At 40.8% G+C, this 19,349-nt stretch overlaps 1 protein-coding gene across 1 annotated transcript; it reads right to left on the reverse strand.

Moving 5' to 3' along the window:
• Positions 1 to 12,500: 12,500 nt before the first annotated feature.
• DNAAF10 (dynein axonemal assembly factor 10) lies at positions 12,501 to 19,274 on the reverse strand. The gene is made up of 8 exons (XM_066316486.1): positions 19,076 to 19,274; positions 17,958 to 18,058; positions 16,820 to 16,950; positions 16,250 to 16,351; positions 15,389 to 15,504; positions 14,900 to 15,034; positions 14,041 to 14,138; positions 12,501 to 13,275 (listed from the first exon to the last, which is right to left on the reverse strand). The coding sequence occupies exons 1-8, from the start codon at positions 19,265 to 19,267 to the stop codon at positions 13,068 to 13,070; spliced, it is 1,083 nt and encodes a 360-aa protein (XP_066172583.1). The 5' UTR covers positions 19,268 to 19,274; the 3' UTR covers positions 12,501 to 13,067.
• Positions 19,275 to 19,349: the final 75 nt, after the last annotated feature.

The raw sequence follows: 19,349 nt of genomic DNA on the forward strand, positions 1-19,349 counted from the left end.
TATTAACAGTTATAAACACTACATGTTACTACAATTACAGAGTAATTTCATACCTGAGTTTTACAGCTCGGCATTAATATGTAAATACTTAAAACATCTTCACAGTCTAAAACTAGTACTGGGGGAACAAGAATTCTGGTGTCCTCTGTGAAGGAAAAAAGCAAGGAGCAGCCCTGCAGAGCAGCAGCCTCTGCCAGGTTCACAGCACAGGAACTGGGGCCTACCTGTTCAGCTAATGGCTTTTGTCCATCCTTTTCCTGCCTTATATTTGTCTTCAGTCCCTTGAACATCTGAACATACTCAATAGATTCAAGTACATTATAGAACTTTTCTACTATATCTGCAATAAGGGACTTAATATCTTCCTGTAGAAGAACAAAACAGGGCTTCAGCCTTAAACGGGCACAAGTTCAGAAAGCTTTTGGGTTTAGTTTGGAAAAATAACTGATTCTTTATCCAGAGCCAAAACCCTGTTGTAAAGAACAAATGTGAAGCAATCAGATTTATCCTTAAAAGAGCTGAGATCTAGAGATAATTAATGAGTTTCCTACAGAAACAGACAATGAATTCAGCACTGTCCCAGTGCTGTTTGTGACACTTCATTAACCTTCATTAACCAATCTTGAAGAGCTGCATTTTGCCTTTGGACCTGAGGTGCCATGGATGTGTCAGAGCTGAAGCTGAACTCACCACTGAACTCACACAGCAGATTTGAGCAGGTTGTACACAGTTCCATTATCCAGCAGAGCACTGATAACTGGCCCAAAGAAATTTCCGTGGATGTTTTGGTGGTATGTAGTGTTTTGTTAGTTTTGTTGTTATTGTTTATTATGTGTAATTTGCCTTTTGAGTGAAAGTAACTCTATGGGTGGGTTTGTCTGTATTTGAGGAAGAACTACATTAAAAAGAATTTTGTTATTGGTGTCTTGCTAATTTTATGTAGGCATTTAGATTGGGTTGGACCATTTTTTTCTGTTTAGTGGTTTTAAGGTGTTTTTAAATAATTTAATGTGTAGCTCTATTTTGCTAGTAGATGGTGTATGATGAGGAATTTGGTCTATATATTTCACATTAGGGTTCCTAATTTCTATGTTAATTAGATTGTTTTTGAACTGAGTTTTGGTTTTGAATTTTTTTTGGTGGGGTATTATGTTTTCCAAGAGTATGTTTTCTAAGGTTTATGATGTTGTAATTGGCTCTGGTGTGAGAAATAGTGGAGGCTTTTATCATGGTGAGTGTGTAGTGTTTGTTTTGGTGGGTTTCATGTAGTGTGATGCAATTCATTTTTAGGGTTTCCTAATACTTATAGTTGGATTGTTGTTTATTGTGTTATAGGGATTTACTAATTTGGCTTGTTGGACAACAGTATATGTTCTATAGCTATGGATAATTTAGGAGATATTGTTTGTAGTTAGTTGGATCTTTGGCTTTCTGTGTATTTATAGGTGGCATTTTTGCTTTGATGGTTGTGAGGCATTATGGGTTTATCAAGTTAGGAATAATTTTTTTTTTTGGTGGTGCTAATTTAAGTATGTGTTATTTTTTTATTTTTGTAGTTTGATTTCCTTGTTGTTGTGTAGTTTGATTTGTTTGATGTTGTTGTGGTTTAGGGTAAATTTGGGAAGAAACTTTTGTATGGGTTTTTTTGGAAAGTAAGCCCAAACAGTATCTTTCTTTTAAATTGTTTTGGGAAAGAACTTCCTTGGGGAAAAGCAGAGCAAACTATTTATTTAACAAAGTGTGCACAAGCATAAAGATTGGATAACATGAAATAATTCAACTTGCTGTTTTGAAGGGAGGTAGTAAATTCAGGAAGTCCTTGCTGTGGGTTGTAGCTCCACTCCTTTGTTTTCTTATCAGCTGTTCTGTGTTGATAAAATGCTGAGGTCCAGGCCCAGTGGGCTGCAGGTGCCAGCTGTTGGTGCTTCTCTGGGTTTTTCAGTGTGCAGCAGGTTTAAAAAGTCCTAAGAAAAAGGACAAAAAAAACAGTGAAGGGGACTTCTCTGCCCTAGATAGCTGGAACTAACTAAGAGCAAAGCAGCTCTCTGTGCTACAGAGCTGAATATACTGGAGAAGGAATGCACAGGAGTGAGCACTGTCTTCTTAACACAAACTCTGAACTTTGCCTTTCCTTGCCTTGCTCTCAAGATCAATCTGAAAGGTACAGAAGGTGTTTTTCAAGTAGTTACTTTACACGTTTGAGGGGTTTTGGCACTTAAAGTATTTGTTTTGGAGGAGGTTTGCTTGGGGTGCTTGGAGTTTTAGGTTAGTTATAATGGGGTTGTTTTATTTTTAATTATGTGGTTTTAGGTTTTATTGCAGTTAAAAGTTGTGACTTTTTTGTTACATTAGTAATAGAAAGTAGGTTTTGATTTTGTATGCAGTGATGGGATTGGTGTATATGGTGCACTGGTCTTGACGAAGGGTTTAAACTTCTGTGGTTTGGATGTGTGAGGTTAGTGAATTTATGTAGTTCAAAAGACATAGGTTTTCTGCTTCTTATTTGGTTAGAGAGAGGCCTTTGAGTTGGGGGTTCTGGGTATATATTTTGGATGTTTTTTGAGGGGAATGGCCATGGGGTTATTTTTATGATATTTAGTGGTTTGACCATGAGGAATAAGAGTTGGGATTTTTTGGTGGCCTTTTTTTGTTTTCTTTTCTAAAGCTCATCTATTTGTGTGTGGTTCTAAAATTCATGTGTTTGTATTAGGGGTAGTGGTGTTTCTGGTGCAGCTTGAAGCATCCAATATTGTTTGTGTGTTTCAGGTGGTCTATTGTATTACACAGGGACCCCCTCACTGACCAGCCAACAGATCTGCTGAGACCATGCATCAATGTTTGGTTTTCTTTATAGTTCCTGACTGAGAGACAGCAGCCTGGGGACAGCTGGAAATTCCCTGAGGGCGAGGTGGCCTTCTTTGGCATCCGTGGATTCTCATCCCCAAACATCCAAGAGATAAGTGGAGGGCTCTGAGCCACAGAGGGGATACAAATGTGGTGCTGGGAGTCACCAGGTGAGATTTTTGAGTCAGGTTTGGAGGTGGGGATGTCCAAGATGTGACCCCTTAGGCTACAGGAAGGGAAAATCTCATTTTTGATCCCTGTGCTGAGGTGAGCAGGGCAGAGCAGTCCTGGCATGTGTTGTGTCACTTGTCTGTTGTGCACTCTGTGTGTTTTCGGTGTTTCATCTTTCATGTGTTTTCCCTTAGCCCTTCGAGGGGCTTATCAAAACTGTGGCATCACTCTCAGCATCTCTGGTCTCTGCATTCCTCGGCCAGGTGCCTTTGACTCTGGTGCTCAGACATGCACCAGAATCCATCTCTCTTCACCAGCATCCAGTCTGGTGCCTTTTCAGGTCTTGTTCTGAGCTGTATTGAGAGCTGTGCACTGCCACGATCCATTATTGGTGATTAGGTCTTGCAGAAATGCAAAGATAGGTGGAGGATTCTGACCGTTAGCATTCTCGGGCATCCATCTTTTTGGTTCTTGGGATAATTCATCCCTTTGGCATCTTCTTCCTGCAGGGTTCTCTGAGCCTGGTCAGCTCAGCATCAGTCTTACCTCAGTCATCTCATCCCGAGTTCTCTCGGTCCTTGCAGTCGTTCTTGTTGCCGAGAGTTTTGTGAAAAGTTACAAAAGTTTTGTAACTTTTCAGTTTCAACCCAAAGTGACTGCAAATGAATAAAAACTTGGGGTTTATGGGTATTATAAAAGCAGCAAACACAGATATTATATAAGAGCCTTTCAGCGGTATGTGGAACACATACAAGTGGTAAAATCACTGGGGTAGAGAATGGTATCCCTACTGTGTGCTAATATTTTAGTGTAATAATACTATTTTCTCATGTTCATTTTTTACTAGTACAACTGCAGAACCATGCGCTGTAAATAAAGGGAATTTAGGAGAGTTTTCTTTTCAAAACATTCAGAAATGAAACAGTCTGAAGGGTAGGAGAGAATCAGCAAGACCTGCACTCCCAAATAGAATAATACTTTGCAGTTCTAGTATGCCAAAAGTCTGCAAGGAGATCAGGACACTTAATGTATGTGTAGTTCATTCTTACCTCAGTATTCACATGTCACAGACCGGGAAACACGGAGAGAGGATTTGATTGATGGGCTAATTGATTTACCAAATGTTAGATAGAAATTGTTGCCAGAGTCTTATTTCCTAAACCCAATATTTTGTTTCAATTACAAGATCAAAAGAAAATGCAACACATGCTGATCAATGTTCAGATCTAGCCAACTCTGTTTGTAGAGGATTGTAATCATGTAGAGATTTAATGCCATACAGATTGTGTCCTTTATTCCTTGGTCTTACAGTGTGGCTCTGTCTCCTTCTACTGGTTTACATTTGTTATAGATCTGCTCCTACTGCCTCTGGACTACTACAGATTTATACTTTGTTCAGTTAACTGCAGTTCCTACACTGCCACGTCTTGGAATTTAGGTATAGGAATCTCCTACTAGGTATAAAAGCATTCATTTTCTGCTTAAAATGGCTGCACTGCCTTTTTGGTTTTCAGGAGCAGTTAGTGAGGAGTAAAGAATTTCACATTTATCCCAGCCAAAATCTGATTAAGACACAGCTCATATAATTCAAATTGTTTATGCTGGTGCCACTCTGAAAATATATTATTATTTTATATATGGATATCTATAGACAAGTCTATCCACAAAAAGCTGTACTGGCATCTGGTACTTAATGGAAACTATTTCATTTGAGAGGCCTATGAATGATTATTAACTTTCCTCTATCATTCCCTAAACAAGAGAAAACAATCCTGAATATTTTTGCCAAAGCAGTCAAAGTGACAGGCATCTTTAACATAATTACTGCATTATTATGATGCATCTCATCCACTGTTCATACAACATGACGATTCCTGCAAAGACAATGTTTTTTGTAGAGGAAAATCCTGTAGTCTTGGCCTCACTGGAATCATGACACAGCCTGGGTCATGCAGAGCACTGCAGCTTGATGTACAGAGCAGCTATGGCAACTCCATCTCCCTGAAACAGCACCACTAAAAAAGCTTTGGGAGATGTAAATGTAAATAAATGAAGAAATATAGTCTGGATTCTTCTGCTATGAATTTAACAAAGATTACTAGAAGCTACTTGTAACAAAAGGGTTAATGAAACATTGGCAGGATAAAAAATACAGACTCTAAAATCAGACCAAAAATGTGCCCGGTAGACCAGTTTGGGAGATGTTTGTGTGAGCAGTACACGTGTCTGAAGGGCACCTTTTGGAACAGGCATTTTGTTTTTGTCAAGCCTCCTTCTTGGCAGTGTAATCTAATGAATCTACAGTCTAATTTCTTTGCAGTGTAATCTAATGAACCTGCAATCCCATGTGTGGGCAGACCAGCAAGTTACCAGAAGAGGGTGTAGCAGGAATAAACTGGAGCACAAATTTCCATCTGCTTGCCAGTGTTGCCCTTTGTGCACTTGTTCCTTGGTGGAAGAAGGGTGAGTACCCAATGTTTCCTCTGGTAAATCAGGAGCCAAACATTCCTAAAAGGACAGTGACAGGCAGCTGCCTGGCTTGATGCCCTGTTTATGGGAATTTATGTCTCTGCCTGAATTCTGCTGAGCCCAGATGTATGCAGGGATAGAGATTTTACACTGATTTATTACAATGCAGATGGTGATAGCAGGAAGAGAGACCAAGGTATCTGTCTGGCTGCCAGCTTTGGTTTTCTTACTTGCTAGATGGAGAAGAGAGTCTTGAGGCTAACCCACCTTTTCAGCAACTAAAAATCCTATAGTAGTGACATTAGCACGGTGGAAAAGAAATGTAACCTCCAAAATTTTCCGTGTTCTGTTACAGTTTGCTGAACTTAGGGGCAGCATATGTGTTAGCTTCAGCCCAAGTGAACTTAGACTCACCTTTTGGTTAAAATGTTCTGGAAATGTCTTGGTTTTTTTTCTGCACTCAGATTAAATCAGAATGGCTTTAAACCTCCTAAGCACAGACTCTTTTTCTCTTTTGAAAACAAGATTTCTAATCAAAATACAGATGCAAAAGTACATGGAAAGAGGGAAACTGAGATTGAGGTATCTTTGGTTTAGGGAGGAAAAATAATATAATTCAATAAGACTAGCTTAAGCCCTCTAATTAAAGGTTTTTTAACATAACAGATAGGGAGTATGAGATCCACACTGAGATAGTGGTAGTTGGTGCAGATCAAAAGAGCTTGTGTTCATGCCAGCTAGATTAAATGACAGGATGTGATGAAGTACTGGGTTACTTTACATACAAGGCCTTATTTACTGAATGTATATATATATCTATTAGGTTAAATGCATTTATATATGAAAACTGTAGAAATAAATTGAAAGCAATCTATCATGGGTAAAGTATTTCTTCTGAAACTGTTCTAAGATTGCATTTCTTCCAATAAGTATATAAAGCTGCAATTTTTTTACAGCTGTCTCTCTTTTACTAAGATTGTGGAAGTAAATTGCATTAGAAATTGAGGTTTATTTTTAAATGCATTGACATTCCACCTGTCTCACTTGTTAGCTTCTGTGCCTAAAATCAGTAGAATCATAGATTTTATACTCTGTTTTAGCAGAAAGCCTAAGAGAATTTTAGGAGTAAATTAAACGTAGGACCCAAATTGTAGTTGTCATTTTAAAGTGTTTTTTAATATTTATCTATCTGCACATGCACATGAAGAAGCAGGATAGAAGTCTTTGGCCTAACCCAGAGTGGCTGCTGTTACATTTCCAATGCACTCTGCAGCAGCAGAGTGTGAGAGGAAGGGAATGGAAATGTCAGGAAGGGAAAACACTGCTGGATATAAAGATGCCACAGGCCTGTGCCATCACATGTTGCATTTTAGCTTCTTCTTCTGCCAGAGTCAGGATTAAATGCTCAAGACTGTATTTCTTGTTTGGACTCAGATGTTTATTAATTTATATTACAGTTTCCCAAACCATGAGTTCTACAGCACTTTAAGCTAACAAACTAAAAATGGCTCCATCTCTATCTCTTTACAAGGCCTTTTAAGGATAAACTGTCCAATTAAGAAATGACACCTAAATTATTTTTACTTTTAACACAATAACCAACCACTCATGGCCCACAATGTGGACTTTTCTGTCCAATTACAAAACACCACCCAGACCCATGAAGAAAAAGGTGAAAAAGAAGGACTCAGCCTATGCCCTAAAACCTCCATCTTGCTTTATATATATATTACTATATTCTAAAACCTTAAACTCCAAGTTTTCCAACCTGTGATATCACACACTTGTATTCAAACTACACACCCATAATCCCAGCGCTATTATTCAATTTTGGGAGCCTTTTCCACAGCCTCAGGTGAAATGCAGTGTTTGCTTAGGGGTCAGTGCCTGTCAGCACAGAAAGTGTAAAATGACCAGGGCTCCAGCAATCACACATTTCTGCAAGGCACCAGTGTCTGTCCCTCACAGCTGCTGAACAGGCTGCAGAGTCATGCCAGGTCGAGCTGTGCTAGAAGGAAACAAGGAGGGTTTCTGTCATCTCTGCAGGAAGACTGATGACCTAAAAATGAAAGGTTTAGCATGGGAGGCAACTGAACTGGTTTCATTAGCTGCATCTACCTGAATTTTGCCAGTGGTGTGTTTTACTGTAAGAAGACATTCCAAAAGCAGCTGGGACTTAGGGAATTAACTAAGAATTTACTTGAAGGAAAGAGTAATTTCAGTTGCAAAGCTCTAACAGTCAGTCTAATAGTGAGCAACTGATACAATGCAATCTAGTACGACAGGCCGAGCTACTATTTCTGCTCCACTGTCACATTAAAAGGTCCCACCATGTCTCAGTTGCTGTGCAGTTCTGTGGGCTTTACTGCTTTTCTGCAACCCACATGTCCTCTGGCTTCAGAGAATGTTTCCAATGTTTCATAACCTTAAAATCGCAAGCAACCTGGGAGAGCTTGCCTGTGCTTATTTGTGCTGCTGATGGACCTTTCATAGTGATGAAAAATATTCAGCTTCACTGCCATGTTTAAGAACCATGTAATCATACCATTGTTTAGAAAGGAATCCTTAGGAAAGATCACCAAGTTAACCCAGCACTGAACCATGTGTCTAAGTGCTAAATCTCCATGATCCTTTCAAATCCTAGGGATGGTGACTTCACCACTTCCCTGGGCAGCCTTTTCCAAACCTTGATTGCCATGTCTTCGCCACAGGGAAGAAATTTTTCCAAATATCCAGTCTGAACCTTCCCTGGTGCAAGTTGAGACCATTTCCTCATCATTTTGCTTGTTACCTAGAAGAAGCCAACTCTGACCTGGCTACAACCTCCTTTCAGAGCAATAAGGTCTCCCTTGGGCCTTCTTTTCTCCAGACTTAACAACCCCAGCTCTTTCAGGTATTCCTTGTAAGACTTGTGGTCTTCTACTCAGGTCTGAGGCAAACAAGGCAGTAGCTCAGCCTTTACCTTCATCCTTTGTCAGTGTTTTCTCTGCATCTCTGGGCATTTCTCTCCTTAGCCCTCCATTTGTTGCCAATGTATTTAAGAAGGATTTTTTTTTCTCCAGTGTTTTTGTTTTTTTTGTTACTGTGTGGCAGTAGACAGGTTAAGTTCCATCTGGGCTTTGGCCCTTCAAATTTTCTCCCTCTATAAAACTTCATGATATTCTTGACCTCCTGGATTGCCTGGCCCTTTCTTCCAGAGGTCATAAAGTCTCTTTTTTATCCCGAGTTCCAGCCAACACTCTCTGTTCAGCTGCACACTTCAGGAACCTTCTCAGCTGTTTCCTCTCTGCTGGATTTCTACATCTGGTAAGTTAAAGGTTCCCACAAGAACATGGACTAGCAATTGTGAAATTCCCAGCTGCTTATTGAGTCTTTCATCTGCCTCTTCACCCTGGATAACAGATTCCCACCAGGGTATCTGATTTGTTGGCCTGCCCCCCTGATTTTTACCCATAAAGGCTCAACCCTTCTGTCGCCATCATTAAGCTCTAGATAATCAAAACACAACATACATGGCTGCCTCAGAATTAAAGTCAGGGAGTGGAGACTGTCAGCCTTGGGTGGGCTCTTGCACGCTGACAAGAGTGGAAGGAGCCTTTGTTCTGGAAAGGGAACCCCAATCTGTACATTCTGCATGGGCTGTTTTTACTGCCAGGCAAAACAGAAGAGGGAAATTACAGATGCCTTCACATGGTTCTGCACCTCAGTGCCCTCTGCACATCCCCAGACATGGAGACGGTGACACAAGGTTTAACTAAGATAGCAGAGGCAGAGGAGTACAGGCAGGAGAGGGAGAGATCTCTTGGAAAGAGAGGAAAGTGCTCTTTGAAGATAAATCTGCCCCAGACATTGTAGTTGCACTGAGCTAAACAGCAATGGGCTCATTCTTTGGCTCAGAGACTGACTGATAAAATGTGTGACCATCCTGTTGAGTGGAGCTGGTCTCCAGAGCAGGGCTGCACACACATATTGCCTTTTGGAAGCAGCTCTTGCTCATGCTGCAGTCCTGAATCACACCAGCAAAGTACTGAGCCAGTTGGCCCAGATCAACCATTCAAGAAAGTAACACTGAAGAATACTTTTGGGAGGAGATGCCCTGCTGTGATCACCTTCCCTGCAGGATCCTGCAAAACTTCCATGACAATTGCCTTGTTGGTGGCCGAGGAGGAGCCAGACCAGGATGTGGGGCAGCTACTCCCTGCCCTTGAGACCTTGGATGCTCTTGCAGCCACCAGGAAACACTGACCCACTTGCGGTGTCCTCTGTGTGACAGCGCTGTGTGACTCCAAAGACAGGCTGTGCTGTGGGAAGCAGGGCCTCCCAAAAAGGCCAGCAAGCAATGGAAACATTTCACAGCCAAGGCTAGGACTGGTCTCCATCACCAAGTGACCAACTCTGGCCCAGATGCACCGAAATCCCATCTGGTCATTCCTCTGGATCTGCACTGCCAGAGGCAGTTCCATGGCCGTGGAATTGCATTGCACTCCACATGACACAGCTCTTGGCTCCTGCCTCAGTCAACAGCTGCCCTTGCCCAATGTACTGGGACTTGGGTTTGCTACTGCAAAATATTTTGCATATATAAAGGCTTTAAACACATGCTAGACATACAGACTGTGGTCTGAACATTTTTGAGTGGGCAGTTCTGTTTAGAGTGCATACTACTGAAAAGTCGACAGTAACAGCATCACAAGCAAGAAAATGCAGGATTAATAATGGGATGAAAAAAGCAGTGAATCAATGTACTTTCCTAGCACTTTGTCCATACCAACTGCAGACAACTTCACTGACTGTGCAGGCCACAAGCCTCTTACAAACCAGTCAGCTTAACTAAACAATCCCTCTTTGCTATCTAATCTATTTGAAAGGAACAATTTGGGGAAGATGAGCTGAACTGTATTGACAAGGTGCATCTGCTGTCTCTGAAGGAAGCACTGAAGAGCAGATGCCTTTTTTTGTGCAATTCCCCATCTTCCTTCTTTGTACCAATTCCATGATATCCCTGACATGATCAGTGGTTGTGAAGAAGAGGTGAGAGCACAGCATTGTAGCTTCCCATACAGAGTTACAACTCGCCTTCCTTTGCTTAAAATTCAGTCCAAGTCATGCCTTGCCTAAACTGTAAGTTACCTTTTTTTTTTTTTCTTGTAATAAGAACTGTATGTTTTATGCAAATACTGACTCCATGCACAGAAATCTTGGAGGGCTGTGATCTCCAAGGACCTGTACAAATGCTGAAATTCCAAATAACTATACTGGTGTGAAACAGAATAACCAAACCTGATAGCTGGGGATTTGGGCAGCGTCTCGTTTAAGAAACACACAAAGCACAAACCCAAAAACGTGTAACACATCCCTGTGTACAGGCTGCAGTCATGCCTGTAAACAGATTTTTTTTTTCCATGAGCACACAGGGATGGTTTGCACGGGAAACAAGCAATAGCTGCCAGGCAGACACCCTACCCTTGTGACATGCAGTCACTCCAAATTCGGCAGCACATTCCATTTCCTCGGGCGAGGCAGGGGTTTTCCAGAGCGCTCCTGGGCTGCGTCACACAGCATTTGGTCTCAGCTGCACTATGGCTCTATTTAGGACACACTCCAGCTCTGCAGGCTGCAGAGGCAAGGTGCCAGTCTCCAGCAAGAGGGGGAAGGACTATAAATAGAGCAGGCTGGGCTGCCACAGGCAGCTTTTGGTCTGCTTAAGTTTCTGCTTTAGCCTTGAAGAAGCAGAAATCCAATCTGCTGAGGAGATAATGCACAGCACAGGCACAAACAACAGCTCTTCTCTCCAACCCATAACTCTCATTTTGTAGGTACACAGGTACAGCCACTTACCTTTAAGGAACAAGGGCACACCACCTTCAATCTGTTTTTCCTCTACCTCTCAGTTTTTTGCAAGTTCCTGCCATGTTTCCATGAAACCAGCTACTCACAAGGGGAACATATTCCTTCATTTTCAAAAAAATCCCAAAATGATTCTCAAAATTAAATGCACAGAGGTAACACACATTTCATATTTTTGAGGCCCATGGAGCTTGTTGTTTCATAGTTCTTGCTCTAAGTTGTATCCCACTAGGAGGTCTCTCGAGTTGTTTGAATTAAGAAGGGACATTTTTGCTGCAGGAACAAGTTCATAAAAATAGCACCAAGAGCCCAGTCCTGTGCTCAGGAGATTTTTGTGTTCCCTTGCAGGTACCTACACTGAGAGCTTCTTCCCTTACTTTGTGCTTGACTCAGAGTCACTGTTAAAGGGAGAAAGCATATTTCCACCTATTGCCACTGCCTTTCACACCTTTCAAATAAATATTTTATTTACAGCACAAAGCTAATGGAAGCCATCTTTAAACAGTGCATTTTAGACTCAGAACACCTGAAATCTTTGAATTACACACCCTCAAAAGTAAGCTGCAGCCAAGAGTGCAGAGTAATGGTTCCCCCTATTCCCTCCTGTTTGAATGTACCTTAAGAAAGACAATATTTAAAATAATTTCAGAATATGCTCTCAACATTACTCCAGGCACAAAAGGAGGTGGGATTATTTGGGTCAAAAAAACATATACTAAATATGATGCAAACCATCAAGTCCTAGGGAAGAGAGCTAAATCTCATATACCTTTGTCTTCCACAAAATATTTAGCCTACACTGCCTGTGTTTTTGTCCCTGCTAAATCTGAGATGCAAGAACCTAAGTCTGTAGACAGGTTAGAGCAGAGTATAAGTGACCTACTAAAACCAAGGACTGTGTTTATGGTGTCCTGTAATGTTCCTCCTGCCCACCCTCTGCTACACAGGCATGAAAGATTTCTCCATTCCACAAAGTCTAGGGTTTAATAGCCTGTGAGGTTTTTCTATACATTACTTTCCTAAATCTCTGAATATTTGAATAATCTGCTTTGTTCGTATTAAGAAAACACTGTATATAATTTTATTTGTAGAGTATCAAGTTGAAAACAGATATAAAAACAACAGAATATATAAACTTAATAGGAAACCCAAGTAAAATAATAGAACAGTGCATTTTGCTCAATAGTTTAATTTCAGTATGATCTTCAATAGAAACCTTACTCCATTAAACTTGAATATTTTAGCCTTGCTATCGTTTCTCTATTGTATTAAAGGATCCGACGTCACTTTAACAAACATTCTAATTAATAAATCCAGTAACACAGCGAGTCTCTGTAGTGATTCCCATTGCATGAATGCACATGGGCAATACTGTATATAATAAACATTTAAAAAGTGTGAAGATATTTGCACTAGGAATAAGCTGAACACAAACCCAAGTGAGCTCTGGAATTACAGAGCTACGTTAACACAATGGCACATTTTATTTCAAGTGTAAATTCACATTTCTAGAAGGTTAACTTTTGTGCCCAGGTAACTTCCAAGTCATCACAGCACAATCAGCCAGACAACCCTAACTGCACATATCTGAACTTTCAATAGAAAAATCTGGCTTCTATTTCTTTAATCCAGTTTTATTAAGGAAGAAGTTAAATTAGAAATAGAAGGGCTCTCCCTCCATATTTACAGACTGCAAACTATACTGTGCTTTCTCATCAGAAATTCCCGTTTTCTTGTCAAATTTTGTTCAGTTTTGTAACTATGAGCACCCTCACGGTTTGGTCAAAGGCCCCACAGACACAGAGTCCCTTTTTGTCAGGGCTCCAGTCCAGGCTGGAGATGGGCTGTGTTGACAGAGTCACATTCTGCAGGAGACTGACTGACCCTGCCACCCCCATCTCAGATCCTTCCGAATCCTTCTTGCAGCGCTGGGCTGGGTACTCGCTGCCAAGGAGGAAAGGAAAGCAAAAAAACAAGCACTTAGAGAAATTTATTGATGCAAACACATCATCATCCTCTTTATTCCCTGCTTTACAGTTAAGGCAAATAAATGGCTTAAAAGTAGTGAGTAATCATACCCAAATATATCTACACTGGGTACTTTTAGTAGATATTTCACGGAAGAAAAAAGGAAGTAGGAAATTTTGAATCCTGATAGCCCCTCCTCTATAACTCTTCATTTTTTTTACTGGTCAGCTTTTACCACAGGCAGAAAAAAATCATGGCAGCTATGCTTCTGGAACTTAATGCACCAACTTCATTGTATTTAGGACAGTTAAATTATTTTTCCATGTAATGTAAGAAGGACAGTTCAATTATTTTTCCATGTAATGTAAGAAAACGTGAACATAAGAATCATTAAGTCAAGGCTTTCAATAATCTTCTCAGTTGTAACTGCTACCATGTGACAATTTTAAGAAACCCATTTTTTCCCATTTATCACCTTGTTAACTAAGGATATAATTAGATCTTCATTTTGTTAAGACAACAACGCAAGATTCATCTGTGCTGTCACATTCTCTTAGGGATTAATTGAAGACTCCAGATCATGTACTGACACTGAAATCACCATTTCTACTGCATTTGTAAGCAACAATTTTAACCAGCTATTCTTTAAGCAAGACCCCACACATCACTTTCAGAAAGATTCCTTCTTAAAATATTAAATGGTTGGTTTCTTACTCCTGGCTGGAGGGAGTGATCACTTACTATTTCCAGAGATGAAGGCTCCCAGATCCTCCACTCGTCATAAATACATCTCTGTTCTGTGGCAGGTGCCTAACCTGCCAAATGGTAGATTTTTGTGCCTAATAAAAAGAAATCAGCATTTTACAGAAGTCATTTGGCGGTGAATTTCACAGGAAAATAAACAGAATCCTAAAACAGAGATCATTTGTATGAAGAGAGCCCAGCCTTGCCACAGTGGATGGTTAATTTCACTGTTTTAAATTTTTTTAAATTTTATAATATCTCTTAAAATCATTACTGTAAGGGAATATATTACAAACACTGTGCAAACACAACACACAGTCAACAGCTCAAACCTCAGCCAGGGCACTAAGATCATCCAGCAACAGAAATCCCTTTCACTTATGGAAAAACCCCAATACATCCTCTGACTTAATACATATCTGTCTGCAAATGTCCACAAGGAAAAGCTTAAATGCACCAAAAGGACAACGAATCCTATTTTCACATTTATGACAGAATTATTTATAAATAAATAAATAAATATTATTGGTTTATTCTGTAAAAAAAATTCTTTGATTCAGAACAAAGTACCTCCAACACCTTATCTGCTTTGAATGATAGTATGGGAAAAGCTAAGAGATACTAAGTTGAAACTCAGCCTTTTCTAAAAAGAAAACCAAGTTCTAAAGAATTTCACCACAAAAGTGCCTTTTCTTGAATTATCACCAGATTCTGTTCACTAAACAAAAAACAAAACAAGCAAGTTTTATAAAGTAACCTGGAGATTTCTTATTTATTTGTAGTACACGTGTAATAATCTGACAGCATGAATTTAGAAAGTTTGTCTCTTATTAAGAGATTCTCAGTCTCCCCATACCTTCTCTGAAACAGAAGCAAAACCTTTGGTTGGATGCTGAGTCCTCATATCAAAAACATGGAATTTTCCCTCAAGTGATGTGGCCACCAGCTTATTCATATTTATATCTTTTCTGTCAAACTCCACACTGCAAACCTGGATACAGAACAAGATAAAATCCAGTCTTGTAATTTAGCCACTGCTAAAAAAAAAAAAGGCTGTTTCATGATTTGTAAATATGTATTAATCATTGATTATTTCCACAATATCATCATCATATCAAATAGGAAATAAACAAGTTCATCTAAAAACTTTAATTCATTGGAAAATACTCCATCCTGTTCTGATCAAGAATGTGAGGGGTACAACTTGCTGAACCTAAAGAAAATTATTCCTTGGTAAAATCTCAGCAGAAACGTCTTCTGGTTAAATTTCACACACACAGAATCCTTTTCATTTCTCCATCCTACACAGGAGCTGGAATGAAAAACACTTTCATTATTTCCTTACCCCATTCTTAATGTTGGTCTCCCATCGTAGTGACATGGTTTTTAAGTCAAACAATTTAATGTCCCCATTGTCATATCCAGCACACACAACACGTTCCTCTTGATTGTAAGCATTGCCTGGACACAGAGAGGGAATTAACCACAAAACACAGAACCTCTTTAGCCTGTAAATTTCAGAAGCCCCAAACCTGCAGTTTCAACTTATATTTACACAACAACAATAACAAGTTACTGTTGGGATATTAAGATGTGGTGAACTGGATGGTTTTCAAACCTGAAAGGTCTAGACAAAAAACTTGTGTAGGACACAAGCAGCTTTGCTCTCTCCAATTAAAAATACAGAGCTCACATCAAATCTTGCTGTTTTCTCTGATTGGGTCTTCAGCTTCAAGGGTCTTCTCTTAAATTAAATCCTTAATGCTTGGTAGCTGGAACCACACTACAACAGTGATGGGTTCCCTGTAGATGGCAACATTTGCACTCCTTCAGAACCACACAGCTGGATATCCTGGTTTTACATTCCTAGGCACATAAATAAAGCTTGCACAGCTTATCTGTGAAACCATAGAATTATCAAATCCCCTAGGTTGGAAAAGACCTTCAAGATGATCAAGTCCAACTAAAAATGGTGACCACAATTGATTAGGGAATGAGTCCAAAACCTAACTATCACAAACCCACAAAACTGGTTTATGATATGGAAAAAACCTCACACATAAATTTAACAGTGTAGAAAAGCAAAACCTGCTACTTATGCATCCATAAAAAATAAAGTATTCCATAACACCCTGAAATACATTGATAATCATCAAAGCACAATCATATGAGAGGGAGGAATGGTCATAATCTGATCAATAATTACCAAATGCCACAGTCCAGCAGTCTCTTTTGCTCTCCCCCTGTACAGGTTCCATATTAGCCACAGGAGTGTCATTCTGCCTGGGGTCCCACACCTTCACAGTTCCTGGGAAAGAACGACAAGAGATTTTGGGTTGGGAATGCACTGTCATACTGTATGCACTGTCCACCTTCCCAAGAAAGCCCTTGGCTTTTCATCCTAATCCTTCAAAAGATAGGAGCAACTCTTTCATTTCTAGAAAGCCTCACTTTGTTTTGTGGATGTAAGAAAGAACCACAAAACCAAACAGAAACAGAGTGGAAGCATTTTGTTAAGGATGTATTTTCTGTAGCTGACATTTTGCATTTATTCTGGTTTGTGTCCCTTCTGTCTCATGCCCAGTGGACAACAGCACCTTTTGCTTATCTGTGGCTTCTGGAAGAATTAGAGAAATCCAAGCAAGACTCAAAAAACAGTGTACAAAGAACTAGTTGCAACAGCTTGTAACTAGTTCAGATGGCAGACTGTGCCCTGCCATCAAGAGCTTTGCAGGCTCAGAGGAGCTGGAAAGACTTGCAGAGTTCACTAACTCACCATCTCGACTGCCAGTCACAATTTCTGGTGCACCTTCCCCAATTCCTAAGCCACCTACACCATCTATACTGTTTATGATTTCCTTATGACCTTTCACAGAATACACTGGTAATTCAGGAGCTTCTAAATTCCTAGGCAAGAAAGAAAAAGAACAGAAAACATGGCATTTTTCCTTGACATTCAGGCTTTGTTTAAAAACAAAAGGAAACTTGAGCACAAATCATAGAAGCTCAGATTAACAGTGAGAACAAATATGGGTATCACTACTAAGAACCAAGAGTCTTTGTTTGACTCCTTTGGCTAGTGCTTTAGGCTGCTCCAAAAGGTTCTGCTCTGTTCTGGACCTCCCTGTTTGTAAAAGCAGTTGTGGGAGTCACCACAGCAACCACTTTTAACCAGTCTTTAAGCTGGGCTCAAAAAATGAGTCACACCACAGATCAAAATACTCCAATTAGCTTTACTTTCAGCAGGTTTTTAAAATAACTTGATTCATTGATCCCCACCTAGATCTGACTACTGCTCTTTAACTTCAGGTGAATACTGTATCCAGCCATGAGTTTCATGGCTCTTTCCCACTGATTCCCATTCTTTGAGAATCCTTCAGAATTTTATTTTACATTTCAACCAGTAACTGTTCCATGTAATTCTTGCAATTCCAACAAGAACTGGTAGTTCCTTGACACGGGGCAATATAATAATCATGATAATAAACAATCCCCTTTTGACACTACTACTTTATTTGATCTTAAATTTACCTAGACATCAATTACACAAATAATCAAGGGAAACATTTGAAATTTCGAGATTAAGAATACATATATATATATTTAATCTAGACACGAAATTTAGGTTGAACACAACCTTTTGCTTGTACTCCTGCAGCCATTCAAAAGCCTCTTTTCACAGGACAACCTCACAGAACTTTTGCAGCTGCACACAGAAGATGGGAGTGAAGCAGCACAGTGCAGAATTCTGTGTTGTTTCTACAAAACAGACACGGTCCAAATAAAGCAGCCAGCAAAGCTTGCACTGGGTCCCAACCACAGGCAGCACATGGAGAGCATCTCGTGGAAAAGTCAAAGAAACTTCTGTTCAGACAGACAACATTCAGTGAAAACCTTCCAATACCTGTGCTTACCATATGTTAAGGTTCCCGTCGAAATCTCCCGTAGCTAAGTATCTTTGCTGCAGAGATGTAGCACCGAAGGTTCCACATTTTATAGGTTTGGGCTTTTCGATCTTTCAAAGAAAGGAAATGTCTGTATCAACACGTGGAAAAGGCAAAAACACCCAGGAACCATGCAGTTCTTGGGAATGCACAGGGGCAAGTGTCAGTGAAACGCATGATTTGTGGGGGAAAATACTATTAAAATGCTGTCGAAGGCAAGCTACACTTTAAGTTTAGTTCTTGTGCAAAAAAAACCCCAGTTTGCTGGTCTTGAAAGAAAACACTTTGCTTGTGGCCTAATGGGGCCTTAAGCACCTGAGGAACTGTCCCGACTCAGAAGCAGCAAACACTCAAAGGTTAATCTGAGGGGAAAAAAACCAACCAAACAAAAAAAGAAAACAACCAAGCAACCCCCCCAATAAACACAAACAAAACAAAACAACAAAAAAACCCCCACCCATAAACCAATCAAAAGCCAACTAAACAAACAAAACCCCAAACGAACAAACGACAAAACATCCCCAAAAAGTCAAACACAGGCAGAAAACAGAAAACTCCTAACGCAACACATGAAAACAGCCTAGAAAACAAAATCACAGAAGGGCAGTAAACAAAATCACAGAACCACAGCCTCAATTAGGTTGAAAAAGACCTCTGAGATCGCCGAGTCCACCCTACGACCGACCGCCACTTTGTCAATTAAACCATGGCACCGAGTGCCAAATCCAGTGTTTCCTCAAACATCTCCAGGGACCGTGACTCCCTCACCTCCCTGGGCGGCCCATGCCAACGTCTGATCACTCTTTCTGCGAGCAAAGTCTTCCTAATGTCGAACCTAAACCTCCCCTGGTGCAGCTTAAGTCTCTCTCCTTGTTCTGTCACCGGCTGCCTGGGAGAAGAGACAGACTCCCACCCGGCTACAACCTTTCAGGGAGCTGCGGAGAGCGACGAGGTGACCCCTCAGCAAGAAACGACAGGGTTATCACAGCATCAGCACATTGAACAGATCAGCGCATTGAACAAATCAGCGCATTGAACACATCACCAAATCGGCTCCCGGCAGCCGTTCCCCAGGGGACCGCGCTCACCTCCCGCAGCAGCTCCAGGCGGGCTCCGTGCAGCTCGTACAGCTGGATGATGCCGGTGCCGCGGGCGGCACTGCCCAGGCACAGCAGCCGGGCGCTGCGGGGCACCCACTTACAATCGAACACGGTGTAGCTCAGCGCCTGCTGGACGTGCGAAACCACCTGCGGCCGCTCGGCGCCCACGGCCACCGACATCCCGGCCCGCCGCCGCCCCGGCGGAAGAGCGGCCAGCCCCTTCCGCCGGCAGCGGCACCACGTGTGTGCCCCGGCGGACATG

This window comes from Sylvia atricapilla, chromosome 3, assembly GCF_009819655.1.
Source record: "Sylvia atricapilla isolate bSylAtr1 chromosome 3, bSylAtr1.pri, whole genome shotgun sequence".
In the NCBI taxonomy this organism is placed as follows: Eukaryota; Metazoa; Chordata; class Aves; order Passeriformes; family Sylviidae; genus Sylvia; species Sylvia atricapilla.

Coding starts and splice junctions, on each gene's coding strand:
- DNAAF10 (XM_066316486.1), bottom strand. CDS start 19,267: ATGTCGGTGGCCGTGGGCGCCGAGCGGCCGCAGGTGGTTTCGCACGTC. Junction 18,059..19,075: donor GCCTGGAGCTGCTGCGGGAG/GTGAGCGCGGTC, acceptor TTTCTTTGAAAG/ATCGAAAAGCCCAAACCTAT. Junction 15,035..15,388: donor AGACCAACATTAAGAATGGG/GTAAGGAAATAA, acceptor TTCTGTATCCAG/GTTTGCAGTGTGGAGTTTGA.